Source organism: Anas platyrhynchos, chromosome 2, assembly GCF_047663525.1.
Source record: "Anas platyrhynchos isolate ZD024472 breed Pekin duck chromosome 2, IASCAAS_PekinDuck_T2T, whole genome shotgun sequence".
Lineage (NCBI taxonomy): Eukaryota > Metazoa > Chordata > Aves > Anseriformes > Anatidae > Anas > Anas platyrhynchos.
This window is the reverse complement of record NC_092588.1, coordinates 14,033,534-14,051,160: the sequence shown is the minus strand read 5'-3', so window position 1 is coordinate 14,051,160 and position 17,627 is coordinate 14,033,534. Positions and strand designations below refer to the sequence as shown.

General features: G+C 41.7%; 1 protein-coding gene across 2 annotated transcripts in view; it reads right to left on the bottom strand.

Moving 5' to 3' along the window:
• SAMD12 (sterile alpha motif domain containing 12) overlaps positions 1-17,627 on the bottom strand; it is a 169,809-nt gene that overhangs the window by 22,204 nt on the left and 129,978 nt on the right. The window contains exon 5 of one of the 2 annotated variants that reach the window (XM_072034362.1): positions 17,098-17,126. The exons of the other annotated variant lie outside the window; for it this stretch is intronic. Coding sequence (XP_071890463.1) covers positions 17,113-17,126 — 14 coding nt within the window. The 3' untranslated portion in view covers positions 17,098-17,112. Of the gene's footprint in view, positions 1-17,097; positions 17,127-17,627 lie in introns of those variants that run through there. 2 annotated transcript variants of the gene reach the window in all.

Below are 17,627 nucleotides of genomic sequence, written 5' to 3'. Positions count from 1 at the left end.
ATATATATATGATCTTTTAAAACACATTTTAATGGTCAGTGATTGCGTTGCTTTTACAGAGCGCTGCTCATCCAAGGCTGTTTTACAAACCAACTGCAGACTTGCACACACATTTGCCCCCAAACAAAGGCGCTCACCACGTCTGTCACTAGACAGCCATCACCTCTGCTGTGACAACAGGCGGTGCTCGTAAACATGCACAACACTTTAAAACTCTTTCTATACCATAAATGCAAAATACGGACAGGATCTGTGCCTAGAATCGAGACAGGATATGTTTCCCAACACCCCTAGCTAAAATGTAATGAGAAACACATATATACATACCACAAAATCTGTTGTGATACCTGCATTGTGCAGATCCAGCAGCACTACCAACAGCACTCAGCCACCCTGCCATGCTGAGATATCATTTGCAATGACCTTTAAAGAAAATGACCCCCATCCCCAGAGAGCAGGCTGCCTGCAGGACAAGTGTCAAAGATAGGAGCTCATGATTGAGTGGCTAATATCTCTGCACAACTCCAGTTCTCCTGATCTAACATGAAAGGCAGTTCAGAGACCTCGTTTTCTCGCTGTGTCTGAGATTTGGTTTCCAAAATCTTTGTAGCATCCTCTAAGAGGGTTTTGGGAAGCTTGAAAACCTTTCTCGTTAAAGCCAAAAGCTTGGATGCAGTCTTCTGCACTGCTGACACTCAGGACTTCATTGAATTTCTCCAAATGTTCTCTAAAATCTCTGGTAAGGATCTGGATCTCTTCTGAAACCACCAACCACAGATGACTCTTTCTGAGTCATCTACCAAAGCCTCAGCCAAAACTACCACCAAAGGCGACAGAAACCGTTGAAAATCTCGGTTTCCCCACCACACAAAATTAGTTACATTAGTTATATTACACTCAGCCCACAGCCTGCCTACCAGACTCACGATGCTTGGGCCGCTGTGCCAACAAAGGACTTGCAAATGGAAGCGTGGCATGGATTCATTCAAGCACCTTCAGAAACCTCCTGCTGTCCCCTAGATGAAATCTGTAGGTTAATTCAGGAGAGGGAGGTGGTGACGGGTCTCCTGTTCCCAGCCCCAGCCCGTCACTGCCTCAGCTGGTCACAGAGAGGCTCAGGGAAACCCAGGAGGTACCTGAAGGTAGATGGGGCGAATCCAGACCTCGGTTAACAAGTGGGTAGATGAAATGTGAACTGTGCTGCTTCTACAGAGCCAAAGGGAAAAAAAAAAAAAAAAAAAAAGCAACAAAACTATTTTAGCTAACCAAAGCCGCAAGCACAAATCTGAGTACACAGAGGGAACAGATTTTTTTGAGCAAGGTGGTGCCGTTTTTACATACTGATGAGTAATAACACACTCTAAAAATGTTTTAAAGGACTTGATTGTGAGAGACAGAAAGAGTTTGGAAACTTTGCCTTTTGAAGATCATGCACCATGGCAACCACTAGAAGGGTGAAAAACAGTCTCTCCGGGTCATCTCCATGGAGGTTTCTGATTGTAGCTTGGCTGGTGCTCACTTCTCCGCACGGCAGCAGAATTACTGACTTTGCTGGGAACGGCCAAGACCCTTTACTTAACTCCGAGACACCACAAATCACTGCTAATTCTAGCGCTGGCCGTGAATTACATTAAAACATTCATTAGAGATTTTAAGGACCAGAAAAAAGGATCTGGAGGACCGTAATGAAAGTCGTCCCCTGTTGACCAGTAACCTTGTTAATTCCATAGAGCTGCCGTGATTCTTGGACTTCTGCTTCCTCTACATAAAATCCTGTGAAGGTTTGATACCAGCTATCTGCCAACTGCTAAATATCCCCCTGTGACTGCACACCAAATCACCTGGGTCTGTTCTCTCTGGGATGAACAAAGCTCTCATTACCCAGAAGCAATATTCATCCTAAATGGATAGTAGCTCCCAATCCCTATAGCCTTTGGGACTTCATGGTGTTGCCTCCCCACCCTACAGGAGTTGTTTAATGTAAGAAAGGGTGAAAGCTTATGCACGACATAATGTGTTTGTGTATACACATGGACTGTGAGTGAGGAATGAGCAGCCTCCAGCACCTCCTGGGGACCTGGGAGCATCACCTTTGGGTGACAGCTGTAACCCCGCTGCATCAGGGGTTAGCCAGCAGCTGGTTCCTAGTGTCATCAGATGTCTTTCTCCCATGTCACATTTTCAGAACAGTCTGCAAACTTTCAACCTTTTAATATCAAATATAAAATCAAATTATAAAAACAACCAATCTCTCCCTCCAGTAGAAGCGTGAAGTTCAATTTCAAGGCAGGATATTTACACTGGGGAAGATCCCATTTGTATCTTCAAATTAAAGACTACTTTTCAAGGTTTATTCCCCCAAACAAAGGTGTTTCTAATCCTGGTGACGTGCCCCAGTTTGAGTCGCTGATGTCCGATATGAGATGGCTGGAACCAGGACAAAAAAATCGCAGTCTTTCTGATGTCACCTGTACATACGAGATGGACATTGTCACTCACGTTGATAGTCACATCTGGCCAACTGGGGAGGAGTTGGGAAAACACTCCTCACCAACAAAGCCGTTTATTTATAAATAAATAAATAAATAAATTTATGTGGCTATCATCATTTTTCTTGTTTCTTTGTGTTGACACTTATTACTGCACACACCCACACTGCCAGCAGCTCCAAATATTTTTCACCATTCCAGTCCATCCTTTGTGTGTCACGATGCACGCCAGACTTGCCCCTAAAAGTCTGCGTTTAAGAGTTTCTGTTTTGTTTCTCCGTATTCTGAGTAATGCTTATGGGAAATTTGTTCTTTGCTTTCAAGGTAAGACTGAAATGGACAAGCACTGCTACTCAATCAGGGATGATTTATTTAAAAAAGTAACGTCATCTCCATAACTCCTGGCAAATCAAATGCTTTAAAACAATGCTTTCAATTATTACTAGGGCACCTGAAGCCTGCTGCCAATTTCTGTGAGTTTTCTGCTGTGTTTGTTGTGCTGTTTTTTTTTTTGTTTTTTTTTTTTTGTTTTTCCTGCACCCACAGAGTGGTACAGAAAAATGACTCCACTTCTGATTTGCAGGGATGCTCAACTGTGGCAGCCTCCTTTGTCTTCAGGAGAAAGGAAGTGTAAAAACAGTTCTGCATAACTATAAAGGAGAGCAAGCCTAGATGTGTGTGAATATATACATATATACACACACACATATATAAAAGGCCCACAACAGTGGAGTTTCATGTAACTTATAACCTACACACAAGCAAGCAGACAAATTGAGCAGATGAATGCTCTGTGTATACATTAATGTTGGTATTAGACTTTTAAAGAATAACTCCCCATTACGCACTCCTTAAGCAAGGACAAATTCTGTTAGCACCCGCATACCAATGGAAAGACTGAAGCAGTCTGCAACATGAATTGTCATTCACCCCTCTGTAAAACAATTATATCCTCTGTGCGAGACGAAATTCTTTACAGCTCATAATCAGCTTTCCGCTCTAAAATCCAAGTCACCAGGACACATACATAACTTCCATTACGCTGTAAGATTGTGGCTGTAAAAGAATATCAAGGAGGAACCCTTGCAAAATAATACTAAATATTTCCTTTCCAGTTAAGATTAGAATTATGGCTAAGGGCGTAGAGTCTTGCTAATTCACTTTAATGATTGGGAGATCCATTGCAAATTACTGAATTTTTCAACTAAGTGAGAAACACATTAAAAAAGCAAGTGTAATTTATCACAAAATGCACTTTGCTCATTTATTTTGACAACTGTTGTTTAAATTATTTATGCCCCTTCACCATGTACTAGTAAATGCACTGTAGTCTGTTTTGTAAAAATAGTCATCAGCGAGATTAGAGGAACATAACATCCGCTATTACCCTTTGCTTGGAGGTGAGTAGAAATCATCATTTTGTGCTTTGCCAATGCAAAACAGAATTTTTTCCCCCATTCTTTTTTAAAGAGCGCTGAGCCCACAACAGCTCCTACCAGATTCAAGCATCTGCAGAGAAACTTGAGTGGAAAGAGCTGAGTTACCCTGAAAGTTGGGCCACTTAAATAAGTGCCTATTAAGGGCTTAACACTGCAGTATTAGGATCCCCCCCTTGGAAATCCCCATCAGGGCACATTGAAAAGGTTCTCAGCCTGAACTCAAAGTCACTGGGAGCTTTGCTTGAGCTGGCTGGCAAACATTATTGTGTCTCTACTGCTCTGCATTGATGAATTTCGTTTAAATGAGAACTTTTTCCTTCTCTGTGTTCCCACTTCAGGTCTATCTGGAGGAACAATGCAGGCACACCTTCCTTTCCTGAGCTGTGCTCTGACTCTACAGCCTTGCATCAGGGGCACAAAATCCAGGTGAATAAGTGCAGATGAGGAAGGAGAGAAGTTAAAGCAGTCCAGGCTTTAGTCATTCCTGGAGTCAAGTTATGTCAAGAGCATTAACCACTCGGGGTGTTGGCTGGCGTTGCATCACTGCCAGCCTACGCCGATGAACGCGGCGTACCCAGGCAGGGAGGCAGTTGGGCATCCCGTGAGGATTAGCGCCCAGGCTTGCCAGTGCATGTGCCTCCATCCGTTCTAGCAAGTATATTGCAACCCTGAAGAAGGACAGAAAAAAAACCCACACACACGCAAAAAAAAACAAACCAAAACAGCTCCCCACCTCCCCAGTAAACCATCAGCTCTTGTGAAAGATGCCAGACTGACAGCCTGGGAGCCCAACATTTTCCCACTGTCTTCACAACAGCTTCCACAGAGCAGCACAAACCCTCCCCTTCCATCTGAGCTGAAATCTGCATGGCTTCTGGGCTGGGGCGAAGAGAGGCAGATCCACTCCTTGTGGGATCGTGCAGCTCAGCCCCGGGGCTGATCAGCCTGGCTCTCCACGCAGCCGGGTACATCCGAGCTGGAGGCTGGCTCTCGACGCTACGTGAGCTCATTTCATCTCGGGTAAACACCCAACTGCTCTCTCCGACTCACCTCGGGTGCTAGCAGGGCTAGTAGGGATGCTGTTTTTTTGGCATCGCTAGCTGAGCAAGGTAGGGTACAGGAGATCTTCGGAAGAGAGTTGGAAGAGCTTCTTGAGAGCTCTTTCCCCTGCTACAGATAGAAATCGGATCAACCAGCCTCTGACCTTACAATTGGATTCACCCCACCTAATTTACACCTTAATTAATGATGACTATTAATTACCCTTAATTACATTAGATCCCTAAATTAATGATGGCGCTTCTAAATTAGAAGTGTGGTTATCCTCGATATTAGGTGCCTCAACAGATGCAGTGAATCCAGGCCCTACAGTTGCACTTTTTTGCTCATCTACTCACGACTAAGAGGGCTGAAAATCCTTTCTGTGCAGGGCTTAAAAGATGGCCTTGAAAACACTCCCTGTGAAATCAAAGCTGCTGTATCCTGAACCCCACTGTTAGCAAATGAGCTTCAGAAATCGTTTGGGGCATATAAAAAAAGCATAGCCTGTGGGTGAGGTGCTCTGTGTCTTGGAGACTCCTGGGGTTTGGGCCATCCTTGCTGTAGGACCGAGGGAAATCCACGGTTCCAGGAAAGCGACACACTTCAGGCTTAGCTCCCAGGGTATGTCTTTAAGAGCAGAGTCGTTAACCTGCAATTTAGGGGGAGGAAAAGTGTGAAAAAAGATTTACCGATAATCTCACTGTACTCGCCAGTCATGTGAGCTGGCTTCCTGTATGCTGACTCATCTTTAGCTGTTGAAACGTGTTTCCTCAGACATTTTCCTTTTTTTTTTTTTTTTTTCCTTGAATGGCATAAACTTTTCTCTACTTAATATGGTTAAGATGCAGTCAAAGACACTCAAGGCCTTCACCCTGCTCATTTTTTCCTCCCATTTTTTTTTTCTGCCTCACCGTTTCCTCTGGGCTGCTGTCTGTCTGAAGGCACCGCAGGCAGAGGAAGCAAGCCTGTGCCACACGGGGCAAGTGTCAGAGCCTCTCCTGCACAATCTTTCTGTTTGGAAAACCACTGTTAGATAAACAGGCTTCCAGGTGACCAAGGACAGCTGAATTTGATGGTACGACATCCCCACAGCCAGTGGTACAAAACTGCCAGATTTCCACATCAAGCTGGGAACAGCCTTGTCAACGTGCTGCTCAGCCACGACTTGCATTTCTACACCATTAAAAGCATGACAAGCACAGGTTAATCCTTCCCCTGCCTCTTCCTCCAGTCTCTTCGGGTGCTTGAATAAATGGAAATTGGTGTCTGACTTTTAGATAACTTGCACCTATTTCGGATGGGCCGGAACAGCTGCTGAGGTCTTGGGGCTGGAAAGCTGTTTGCTTCTCCATGTCTCACTCCTGTAGGAATCCTGAGAAACTGACTGCCCTCAAAAATGGGACTGACGCTGGAAGCAGGGCTGCAGGGAGCATTTGGACCACGGTATCAGAGTAGTGCAGACATTTCTCGGGTTGTGGATGGATGTTTTCCTCTGGATTTTGCTCTATGACCTGTAGCTGTCCATCTCTGGAAAGCTAGCAAGGTGGATATTGGCTCTTTCCCCAAAGCACAAAAGCAGCTTGGCCAGCTGGGATCATCCACTGAGCACTATGGGCATCCCCTGCCTGCCACACACACACACCCACCATCCCCTTGCCCTCACCTAGCTCCTGCTCTCCCTAACACACATCGTGCAGTTTTCCAGTGCTGGTTTGCAGACCTCCAACAAACACCCTCTGGAGGTGCAGGCCCTGTATAAAGAGCCGAAGCCAGCTGACAAAAGCTGTCTTTCCTTGGTTGCCTCGCTCCAGCCCCTCGCAATAATCCCCAGACTCCCAGAGGCTGCAGGCCACTTCCAAAATCACTGCTTTGAACAACAAAATGACTGCACTGAATTTCTGGGGTGTGTGCACGCGCGCGCGTGTGTGTGTGGAGGGGGCATTACTCCTCTAACTCCTGGCTGGATCTCATTAAGATCAGAGCAAGATCGCAATACAGTGTCTCTAAAACACCCCCGGAGAAAAAACAAAAATGCTGTCAACCCCCATTAACTAAAGTGGGATTGCAGCGCTAGCTTTGAGCACACAGCAAATTATTAAACGCACTTCAACTATAAATAATAACAAACTTGAAGAAGCAAATCTTCTTAAGGTCTGCAAAACTGAATCTTAAGATTTTAGGTGCAGTTCTCTAGTTAAATTACAAAGCACTAAACCTAAAATTAACTTGCTCTGGGCAATCTTAAAATAGTAGATTGCTGGATCTAAGCTTATGGGTGTTCTCAGCTAACTGCTTCTGAAGAAATATAAAAGTGGTTTATTACATCTATAATTACAGAAAAACTTTGCCCTGTACTTTTCTCTCCTGGCTAGAGGAGAGGAGTTTGGATATATCATGTGAAACCAAGCCTTGAAAATCAAAAGGACGGGAATCATAAACACGCACTAAGCAGCCTGAGCTATCAAAGCCTTTGAGATAAATCTAACAGAGCCGTCTGCAGGATCGTGCAGGTTTGTCTCTTCTTCTGCAAGACCACTTATCAGCACAAACACACGTATATATGTGCGTACATGTACACACAGAGACACATATGCATATTCATAATCCTGCAAAAAAGGGACTTTCAGGGCATATTTAAAAATAGATGCTCTTGCACACACATGCAGTTAGTTTTAGAAGTATTCTCTTTTTTTTCCCCCATATTTCTACCCTGATATTATCTATCAATAGTTTTATTTTTGTATAAAATCTGCGACCCTGATGTTGACAATAAAATATACTGCAAGAGCTCGGAGAATATTGACAATATTGTCAGTCTCAGCAGCAGACAAGAGTCAGAGTCCCCTCCGCAAAATCATAAGGCTGGGTGAAAAATCAGTATGAGAGATTGATCTGCTTTCTGATTTTCCACTTGCTACGAGTCACATTTCCAAGCTGTTCTCTCCAGATCACGAAGGGACAGAAACTTCTTCTTTTATTGCTTAATGCAAACTGAAAACTCATAATTTCACATGACTTCAGAAGCTGCAGCTCTTCAATAAAGGCTGAATATTGTCACAGTCACGATAAACCTTCTGATTAGCCACAGTTTTAAGATCTGGAGGGTCGAAAGGTGCTACCTTTGGTGGCAAGTCATGCAGATAGACTTTTAAGCAAGACAAGAGTTGCAATAAAATCTGGAAAATCGTTTCTTTATGAAAGAAAAGAAAGAGCATTGCTACTTCTATAAAGAACTCCAATAGAGCATTTGATATTTTGTAAACTTTTCTACAGGGATTTCAGCAATCACACTTTATTTATAAATTCGCCTTTAACCCCATGCATGCAGAAATATTTTCAGGTAGGAGATTTCTCTTGGAGGAAGTAATGAATCTGATATCCCTGGGTTTCTTTAAGGGATCAGATGTAGTGCCTTGGTCTTGATTGTATCTGACGCTGTATTGGAACATCGTATGATTAAGTCGGTAAACTTAAAAATATTTAAACTGCTCTTCTGATTAGAGAACTTAAAATATGTGGAGAGTAGCGGGGTTATCTCCAAGAGCACTTAGCTTAATTTTCCTGCCACTGAACTCAATTAAAGTGACTGATTCAGAGAAACATTAGAGCAAAACTGGGTAGTTAGATCTAAAACAAACCCAAACCCTCACATCATACTATTTGTCCTCTGCTGCTTTTTCTAGTGCTTTCTAGCCTACTGATTTTCTTAAACTTTTTCAAATTTTCTCTCATAAACTGGCAACTGCTCCAAAATATTGGCAATATGAGAATAAAAAAAAAGCAATTCCCACAAGCATTCAAATCAACATTCACTAAAAAATTCAATACTTTTCAAAGATCAGCAGCCACTTCTATTACCAGTGACTTTTATGGTCAATACCGATGAAAAGCTGGACGATTCTGGAAAAGCACCATGCTTCTCCTACAGACTATTTTCATATACGAGACAAATCTTGAAATATTAAAAAGCAAGTAAAACAATAACAAGCGAGACGTGTAAAGATTCCTCGACTCTCATCTAGAGGATGAGTCATGTGTTCGTTTACAGCTAAACTTGGATTTAATTGCTAGCAGTGAATCTGGGAGCAGAAAAATTAAAACAGAACTACTGGCCAGAGATGGACTTCCCATGTCATTAAAAAACAGAAGGGTTTAAATATATATTCCCTGGAGTTTATTCTGGTAGGCAAATTCAATCAAGAAAAGGAAAACATGAAATTTTAGACAACATGAGAAGTCTTTAAAAGTCTATTAAAGATTCTTTGCTAAAACCTATTTTATGATGGAGCAAAGGCCCTCTGTTCCTTTCAATGAATCAACTGGTTTTTGATATTTTATGCAAAAACAAGGCATTCATTCACCTGTTTCACAAAGTGCAGTTTAGGGGGAATAAAAAGACAGTAAAACATTCGATACAGAACCTCAGACCCCTTCAGTTCTCTGCACCCTGTGCTAGGTGTGGCCAAAAAGGTCCCAAGATGCCTGAATCATATTGATCTCAACCTAAGACAAATCTAGGAGAACCCCTGCTTTTAGAGAACAAAATGAAATTAAACAAAATGTATGCTAAAAAATATGCAATTTCAAAACTTGAAGAAAGTAGACGGTTGCCTTTGCCTAGGGATTGTATAACTCATTTAAGCAAAAACTCATGGAATAAGAAGAGACTGATTCAAATATGAGGCTGCATATTTGCATAAGAATATGCTTTTTATAGTATCAAAGTTCTTGCAGATACTTTCCCTTTCTTCATTTTCTTTTGACAAAATGACACCAGGAAGCGTTTTGCAGAAACTCCAGGTGAGAGTACAGCCTGTTTGCTGAACCCACTTGCACAAGCAACTCCCAGGGCTTCTTGTTTTCGCCAGATGGTGTTAGGGTGGGATTGCTGGTGAGCAGCAAACCTGCCTATTTCTGGGCTGAGTCCTTCTGAAGGATTTGCTGACAGCACCACGTGAAACGTGGAGCTGTGAAGTCGTGCCTCCTGTGCGTGAACTTGGTTTTTCACAGCGTCAGTCAAATGTCTGTGCAAGATAGCCATCCCCCGTATGCTCCCCGTCTTCTTCCCCATACCACTTCCCAACAGTTAAAAACAAGTTCTGACTCCAGCCAACGTTTTCCGGAGTGTATATTATCATGCCAAGACATCTTGGTTCTTTGGGATGTGTGTTGCCCTTCAAAACAATGCACAGAAACCGCGGTCCTTGGGTAGCTCAGCGCGCGTGTATCTTTTAAGCTATGGCAGTTTTGATACGTAAACATCCACCAGGGATTTTGTTTGAAGGAGACACAACAAAAAAAAATACTACTTGCTTGCATCGCTGCTGACTGGACTCGGTGTGTAAACTTGCTGTTTTTGCAAACAGGCTGTGACATAAGAAGGAAATCTGGTTTTAACTGAAATCACTCGGAACAGGCAAAAGGGAACGCTTTGATGCGTCATGTTCCTGCATCATCCCGGGCTAACTTTGAACTCAGCAGGGATTGTTAGCGACTTTGTGCCATTTTAGCATGAGAGTTTCTCTAGTAGCAGCAGGTCTTTCATTAAACACTATCAAAAACTGTCCCAGTGCATTTGGCCAGTCTGCGACGGGGACCTCTTTTAGCCCCGCAGAACAGTTTTCTCTGAAAATGCACATTCTCAAAAAAAAAGTTTAGCCCTACTATTATCTAACATCAATATACATTTTTAATTGTATACAATTTCTGCCTTGATATCTTTAAAAACATAATCTTAAATCTTGAGAAGATGCATATTCATAACCCTTTTTACTCTTTCGCTCTCTTTTTAAAAACCCTTTCTTCTGCGCTGCAATTAGGTTTTATCCGTTTTCAAACTTCAGTTAAGCTGAAAACACACAATGGAAAACTTGCCTGCACTTGTTGGATGCTATTTCACTACTGAGGTTACGAACAATGAGAGGCCTTTCACTGCATGCACAATACCTTAGCTTGGACTGAACATGTCAAACTGCCTTCGAGCACTGGCTGTGAATGCCAGGAAAGCTGGATTGTTGAGACTTCAGCTTTTGAAAAAGCTGTGCTACGTTTGGCCTATCTGGGTATAAACATGTATAAGTCAGAAATTGTTCTTTTTTTTTTTTTTTTTTTTTTTTTTTGTGAAAGAGAAAGTCTGCAGAAAAAGGAGTCTAAATTTAGGATCCAAACCAGATCATTTTTGCATCTACAAATGACCTAATGGTAACAAACATGGGCCCAAAATCCCACCTAATGGAAAGAGACCCGTGGACTTCCAGCACTTTCAGAATTTGACAAACAGGCAATACCTCTTAAACATAAGAAGGGACACTTTTTTATTGTGATGGTGGTCACACACTGGAAGAGGATGCCTGAAGTAGTTATGGAGTCTGTATTCCTGGAGATACTCAATCTCTTCCCACCTCAGCTATTCTCTTCCATGATTGCTTCTTTCAGAAATGTCAATTTAAGATTTATACCCTTGATTTTTCTAAATAGCCACAACTTTTCTAAGTAAAACAGTTCTAAACTTTAGCAATAAAGTAGAAATACATTTAATGGTAATGCAACTCCTAAAATATTCTATTATCTGCTTATGGTTGGGGAATTTACTCAAATTCTTATAACTATACTTACAAATTCATCATGGCCATTATCACAGAGAGATATTGGCACATATCACAGCTAAATAGTTTTTATGTGTATATGTCGCTTCTGCAGCATTATTCCTATTCACTCCAGGACCACCAAGTTTCATAGTCTACAGTTACAAAAATCATCGCAAACCTACCTTGAGCAGCACATTTAAACATCTTTTCATCTACAGTAGAAGAACTGTTCATTGGCCTAAATTCTGAGTGAATGTGTAATAAATGAAATATTTTTTGAGCCCTGCCCTACCAATATTGAGGAAAAATCATTTTTTTCATTTATAAATGCTTTTTCTAATTCACTTGCTTCAATCACCGAGCAAGCCATTTTGTATTTTTTTATTTTAAACTCTCAAAAATGCAGATCTTTACAACAGCACTGAAAGCAACTTTATAATTAAGGTCACCCAAACTCACATTTAGAAATTTGTCTTTATGAGAAATCATATTTAAGCAGCAAATGCATTAGACGCCTACATATTCCAGTATTTAGATATCAGCTGAAAAACTAACTTTAAAAAAGTAACCTTAATCCTAGTATTTGTGGTTAAAACAAAAAGTTTTGCTCTACAAGTTAATGAATGTGGCTGAACAGCTGTTACAGCCACTGCTGGAGGAAAAGCAGCACTTTAATAAAGAGTAAAGTGATAATTATCCAGCATCCTGATTCATTTTAAGATATGGCATCTTCAAGCAACGGAACACACATACTGTCTTTAATTGATAACTGAAAACATTTCCTTGGGCTAACTAAATATCTAGTTGACTGAATTTTCATTTTAAAAAGTCATATGATTCCCTGGGGAGAATGTTCTTCAATTATAAACATCCATGTTTCATTTTACAATCTCTCAAACCTTCTTGAGAAGCCCATGTGAAGCTTGTGCCAAAATCTCTTCTGAAGCAGACAATGTTTACTCTCATTCATACTTTTTCCAGATCAGGAATAAATAATAAAGCCTTCTCCACATCTGGACAGCATTGCATGCAACATATTTTCAGCACTACCAAACCACAAAACTGCCCTAAACAATTTTCCCCCACAAATAGTATTAGCCAGATTTCATACTCTTCCACAGTGAATGTAGCTCGTCACCTTCTGAAAAGCTGCTAGCTGGAATGGTCTCGGAGATGACCTCCTCCTGTGCCACTAGCATGGGAAAGAGAAAGATGGGAAGAGAAAGAAAAAGAAAGGAGGGGATTTATGGCTAATTAGGATCATCTCTTCATTGGTCTTCTTCTGGCTTCATCCCTCATGATTTCTTCATGGGTATAGAGGGAATGAAGCAAAGGCAAAGCAACTAAGCTACACAATCTCCTCCAGGCTCATTTTACCATGCAGATGAGGGCCTCTGCTGTCTCTCTGCTCTCCCAGAAAGCATCTTTCAGTTTCTTTTTCCAGAGGAGTTTCCATGAGTGAGCAGTGTTGCAGAAGCCCTTTGAAACCATTTTTGATCTGTTATCTGTGAGCAAAGGTCCCTTCCCTTATGCAAGGTCCCTTCCCCATTCCCACTGTGTGTGCTGCTCTGCTAGTCCTCTCAGCTGCTTCATCACTTCAATTCCTGTCCATCCATGCAGATGTCTTAATCTTTGGTCTCAGTTCTATCAGTGCAGAACTATGGATTTGCACCTAGATCACTAGGTCTCGGTGATCAATTAATCCACAGCTGTCAACACTTTGAGATTTATCCCCCAATCTCTCATCAGATTACACATTTTCTGCTTGCCACCCATTCCTCATCCGCTCTTGTTGCCCAGCGATTCTCTATCTCACTTGCAATGTTGCTGTGGTGGCCACCATCCTCTTACACCTTTGACAGTTCCACCCTTGTACCCTGAGCATCTCACCCCATCTCTGATCTCCTCCCAGTCACTCTTCATTCATCAAGAGATGCATGAAGATGCCCTTGCATCCTGTGAAATTTGCCTTGAAGATATCATTCGACTCAAAAGCAATCAGTTTACCACAGCTTCCTTGTTCCCCATGAGGAGAGACAGCCAGAAGTAAAGCAGTCACAGCAAGAATTAAAGGGACAAGAAATGGAAAGGTGAAGGAAGTAAAGTTGGAAGAAAATCCATCATCAGCCACTATGCTATCCAAATTTTTCCTGATTTGCTCTATAAACCTTTGAACAATGGACTTTGGGAGCAAAGCCAAGCATTACAGCTGTACCAGCCTGTGTTGTTAATCTCTGCCTGAGGTGAACTATATTGCTATGGCTCAGTTTATTAATGTAGGGCAGGAGCATGCTATAAAATGCACCTGTCCCACAGTTCTGACCCTCTGATTGCCCACCTCAGGGACCTGCTGGAGCATCCTGTGGTGCTCTGCTACTTGGGCTTTCTCTGCATGGAAGCTGAGGAGCCAGGGTCTGCCGATGGGAGGCAACATGCGGCCTTGCACTACGTGGAGGTGAGAAGTAGCCAGAGCCAAGAGCTGGGAAGCAGTTCTGAATCCCACAGCATGGACACAACCAACATCGTTAGTGGGCAGAGAGTTTAGAATTGATGGATCACACAGCAGTTAAGTTAAAAAAAAAACAACAAACACAACAAAAACTAATTAACAGGCAACCCCTGTCTATTCCAAGCTGCTTGTGGAGTTTTCAGACATGATTTTTGGGATGGACTTGATTAAAAAAATCAGCCAAAATAAACCCACTAATATTTGCAAATCATATATTCAAACCATAAAACCATTTAAAATCTAACAGTAGCCTTTGTTCTTCCCATACACTTTGATATTCAAATGCTTTAATCTCTGTTATGAAGCCTCCTAGGACAGCCCCTTACAGACTTAATTTCAATACCATGAGCACAGTTATTTACTAAATGTTTTCAGGCCATAACTCAATCCCCTTAGGATAGGATTCATCTAGCCAACAGCAGATGTCTACAGAGTGGAACAGATGAGAGTTCGATGGCTACCCTCCTTTCTCCCACAGTGGAGAGCTGCAGACATTTCTGGTGTGCAGCTCGTCTCATCTCATCTGGAGGTAGATATCTAAATCAGGCAAAATGTAGGTCACATTATTAGTGTCGACAGCTAGAAGCCCAAACTTACTCTTCGTGAGATCCGAGCTCAAACACTGTTCACTTTCCCTACGCCAAATATTCCCTATTGCTTTGATGCCTCAGAAACCATCTACTAAGAAACACGGTGAATGCAGGAAGAATTTAGGCTGTCTCAGTTTGGACTTTCTCAGTGTAACACATCACTAACCATGTAGCACAAAAACTATAATAAAACACAACCTCTTCATCAAGCTTTTGTCAGAAATGTAGTGGCGTTGTTGCTAACATTACAGTCACTGATGCTTGTAATAGAAAAAAAAGTTACTTTTAACAAGATCCTGGAATTACCAAATACCCTCCTGTCATCCATTTTGTGTCAACTGATTGCAGAGATGTGATTTAGAAAAAAGCTATAAACGTCTGTCTCTGGAACTCAAGAGCAGATCTTTTAAGGCACTTAAAGTGTCCTTCACTCAACAGACCCACTCAGATCTGCTTATTCAGATAACCTGCCCCACAGCAGCTCATCAAGTCCTGCTCAGAGCAAAATGGAGAGGCATTACAGCAAGTCTGCCACGGGCACGAGGGAGCACAAGGCTGGCTGGCCTCACCTTCTTTAGTTGGACAGAACTGATGACATTCAGGTCATGCTGCGTATCTGTTCTCCAAAGGGTTTTCTGAGTGTGGGGTAGGAAGCTCTTAGGTCTGGACATTGCCATTAATTTATATGCTGTAGGTGACTATTTTTATTATTAATCTTCCGTACCTGTGCCCAGCATGTTGGACGGGTGAATTTTAAATAAATTAAATTTTGCATACTCACTCCCTTTGTGATTTTATTATGCAAATAATGCTCATCTCTTCACCTCTGAAACCATCCACAAACCACAATTTCAAAGTCAGCCTAATTTATAAAAATGCTGATAAAGGCTGATCTTTTTTGAGGATTCAATACAATAAGAAATAAAAACTGTCCCTTTGTAATCCGGAGGGTAAATGGGGGAGTCTGCTGCTGTCACACGGTTTTTCTTTTCTGGAAAGTAGATGTTTAATTGTAATTTTTATCTACACTTAGATTCTGTTGTCTCCATATTTCTACAGGTCATCTTAAATCCCATCTGTTCAACGGGCTGTGGTTATTTTATAATTTGCTGTGACACAGACTGCAACTCGGAAAGCACAAAACACAATCATTTCTTGAGGTGGTTGGGGATGAATGAATTCCCAAGGTAATGGGGGGACAGGCAGGGGAGCGGGAGAGGCAGGACGATGTGGAGGACAACAAGAGAGAAAGCTGGCAGCTTTCGAAGCATTCAGATTGCTCTCTGGAGGCCTTCCCTGGAAATCAGCAGAGTTCTCAGCAGGATGTATTGAAAAGATATTGAGCACATAATCCTCAGCTCCTTCATAAATGCTGATCCACAGCTGGGTCACATCAGCTGCTGCAGAGTATAAGCAGTAGTAACAGATGCTACCAATACATAAATATGTTGGCTTTCCTACGCCTCAGCTTTTGCAGAGGTAGACATAGGCTAGTTTATTAATTTCAGGTTCATTTTTGACTCTGTGGAACCTTGGGCAGAGTGGGGCTCCCCCCGCTACCTGTTTTATTGGCCGGTTCAAACAGCAGAGCCAGTTTCATCAACATTTAGGGCCATATTTGCCTAACTGTTAGCATTTATTAAAGGCTCTCTGTGTATGCATAGTGATTATTTATCACTTGGAACAAGGGTCAGTCGTTCTTGGCTAGAAAATTATGCATATTGCTCACTGCTTTCTTGACCTTAGACTTGAAAATTAAGTTATTCAGCTGTCCTGGTGGACTGAATACAGTCTTGCTGTATTGGATTTGGTCCAACTCCAATTCTAGAAACTTTTGGAGGACATTTTTCTATTTTATTGGTTTCACGTCCATTTCCCTTTGAGCACTTCTTTTCAGACTAACTAGGAAAGCCGTAGTCAGTGTTTCCAGTTAGGACTCCTTTCTTCTTTATTGTTTTCAGTTAACACTTTATCTTATTTTCTTTAATGAGTGCCCTGTCACCTCTGCATTATGCAAGACGTCTTTGGTGCATCCAAACTAACCAGTAACTACCAACCCCAAAGACACCCACTCTAATGATGAATCCAACAGATCAGATAGAGAAATAATTCAAAGGAGTGATTAGCAATCTTAGCTTGCACAAGGAAAAAAAACTGAAACACAATGAAAAGTGTACTTATTTGATCTGTTCACATTTAGCATCAATTATAGAGATAGTGTGAAGTTGACAGATCTCAAATTTTAATTACCTTGAAATTTGCATAGTGGTTTACTAAATGCCTTTTTGTTTAAGTCTGTTTAATACGGTGTTTAATTAAACCGCATTCTAGGTCAAAGTAATTTAATTAAAAAAACTTACTGCCTGTAGGTCCTACATAAACAGCACTAAGCACACCTTCCATGTAGAGATCATACAAACACTGACAAAGTTTCTTCCTTGCTCAGGGAGAAGCTGATTATTTAGAAGCCTCTATAAAAGAAAATGTGGAGACACAGAGATGAGCTTTGTGATTTGCAAATTCCAACACAAAATCCAACTGACCCACAGGAAAATGCTTCCATACAAAGGGGCTGTCCTGCTGTGTGTGGGACACTGCACTGCAAGCCCAGCGCACATCCTTTGGTGGGTGGGAGCAGGAGTCAGGGGCTAAAGAATTTTAAATTCTGCTCAAAAGGATTTTTCTAAAAAATAGAGAAAAAATTCCAAAGATACATGTTCCTTTTTTTTTTGCCAGGATGCACCTAACAAAAAACTGTTGGAGTATTTTTGGGCCACTCATACTTGGCCCAAAGCATGTAAAAATTGATGCGCAACACTCCAGCCATTATTCTAAAATGTGGCAGTACAGACAGTGCTCCAGCAAGGACTTGGACAATCCTGCACAGATTAAAAACATATTTAAGTCTTGGCAGTGTTTCCCCTTTACCGTTATAAGATTTTTTCATCTCCAACACCATATGAAAATTTGTC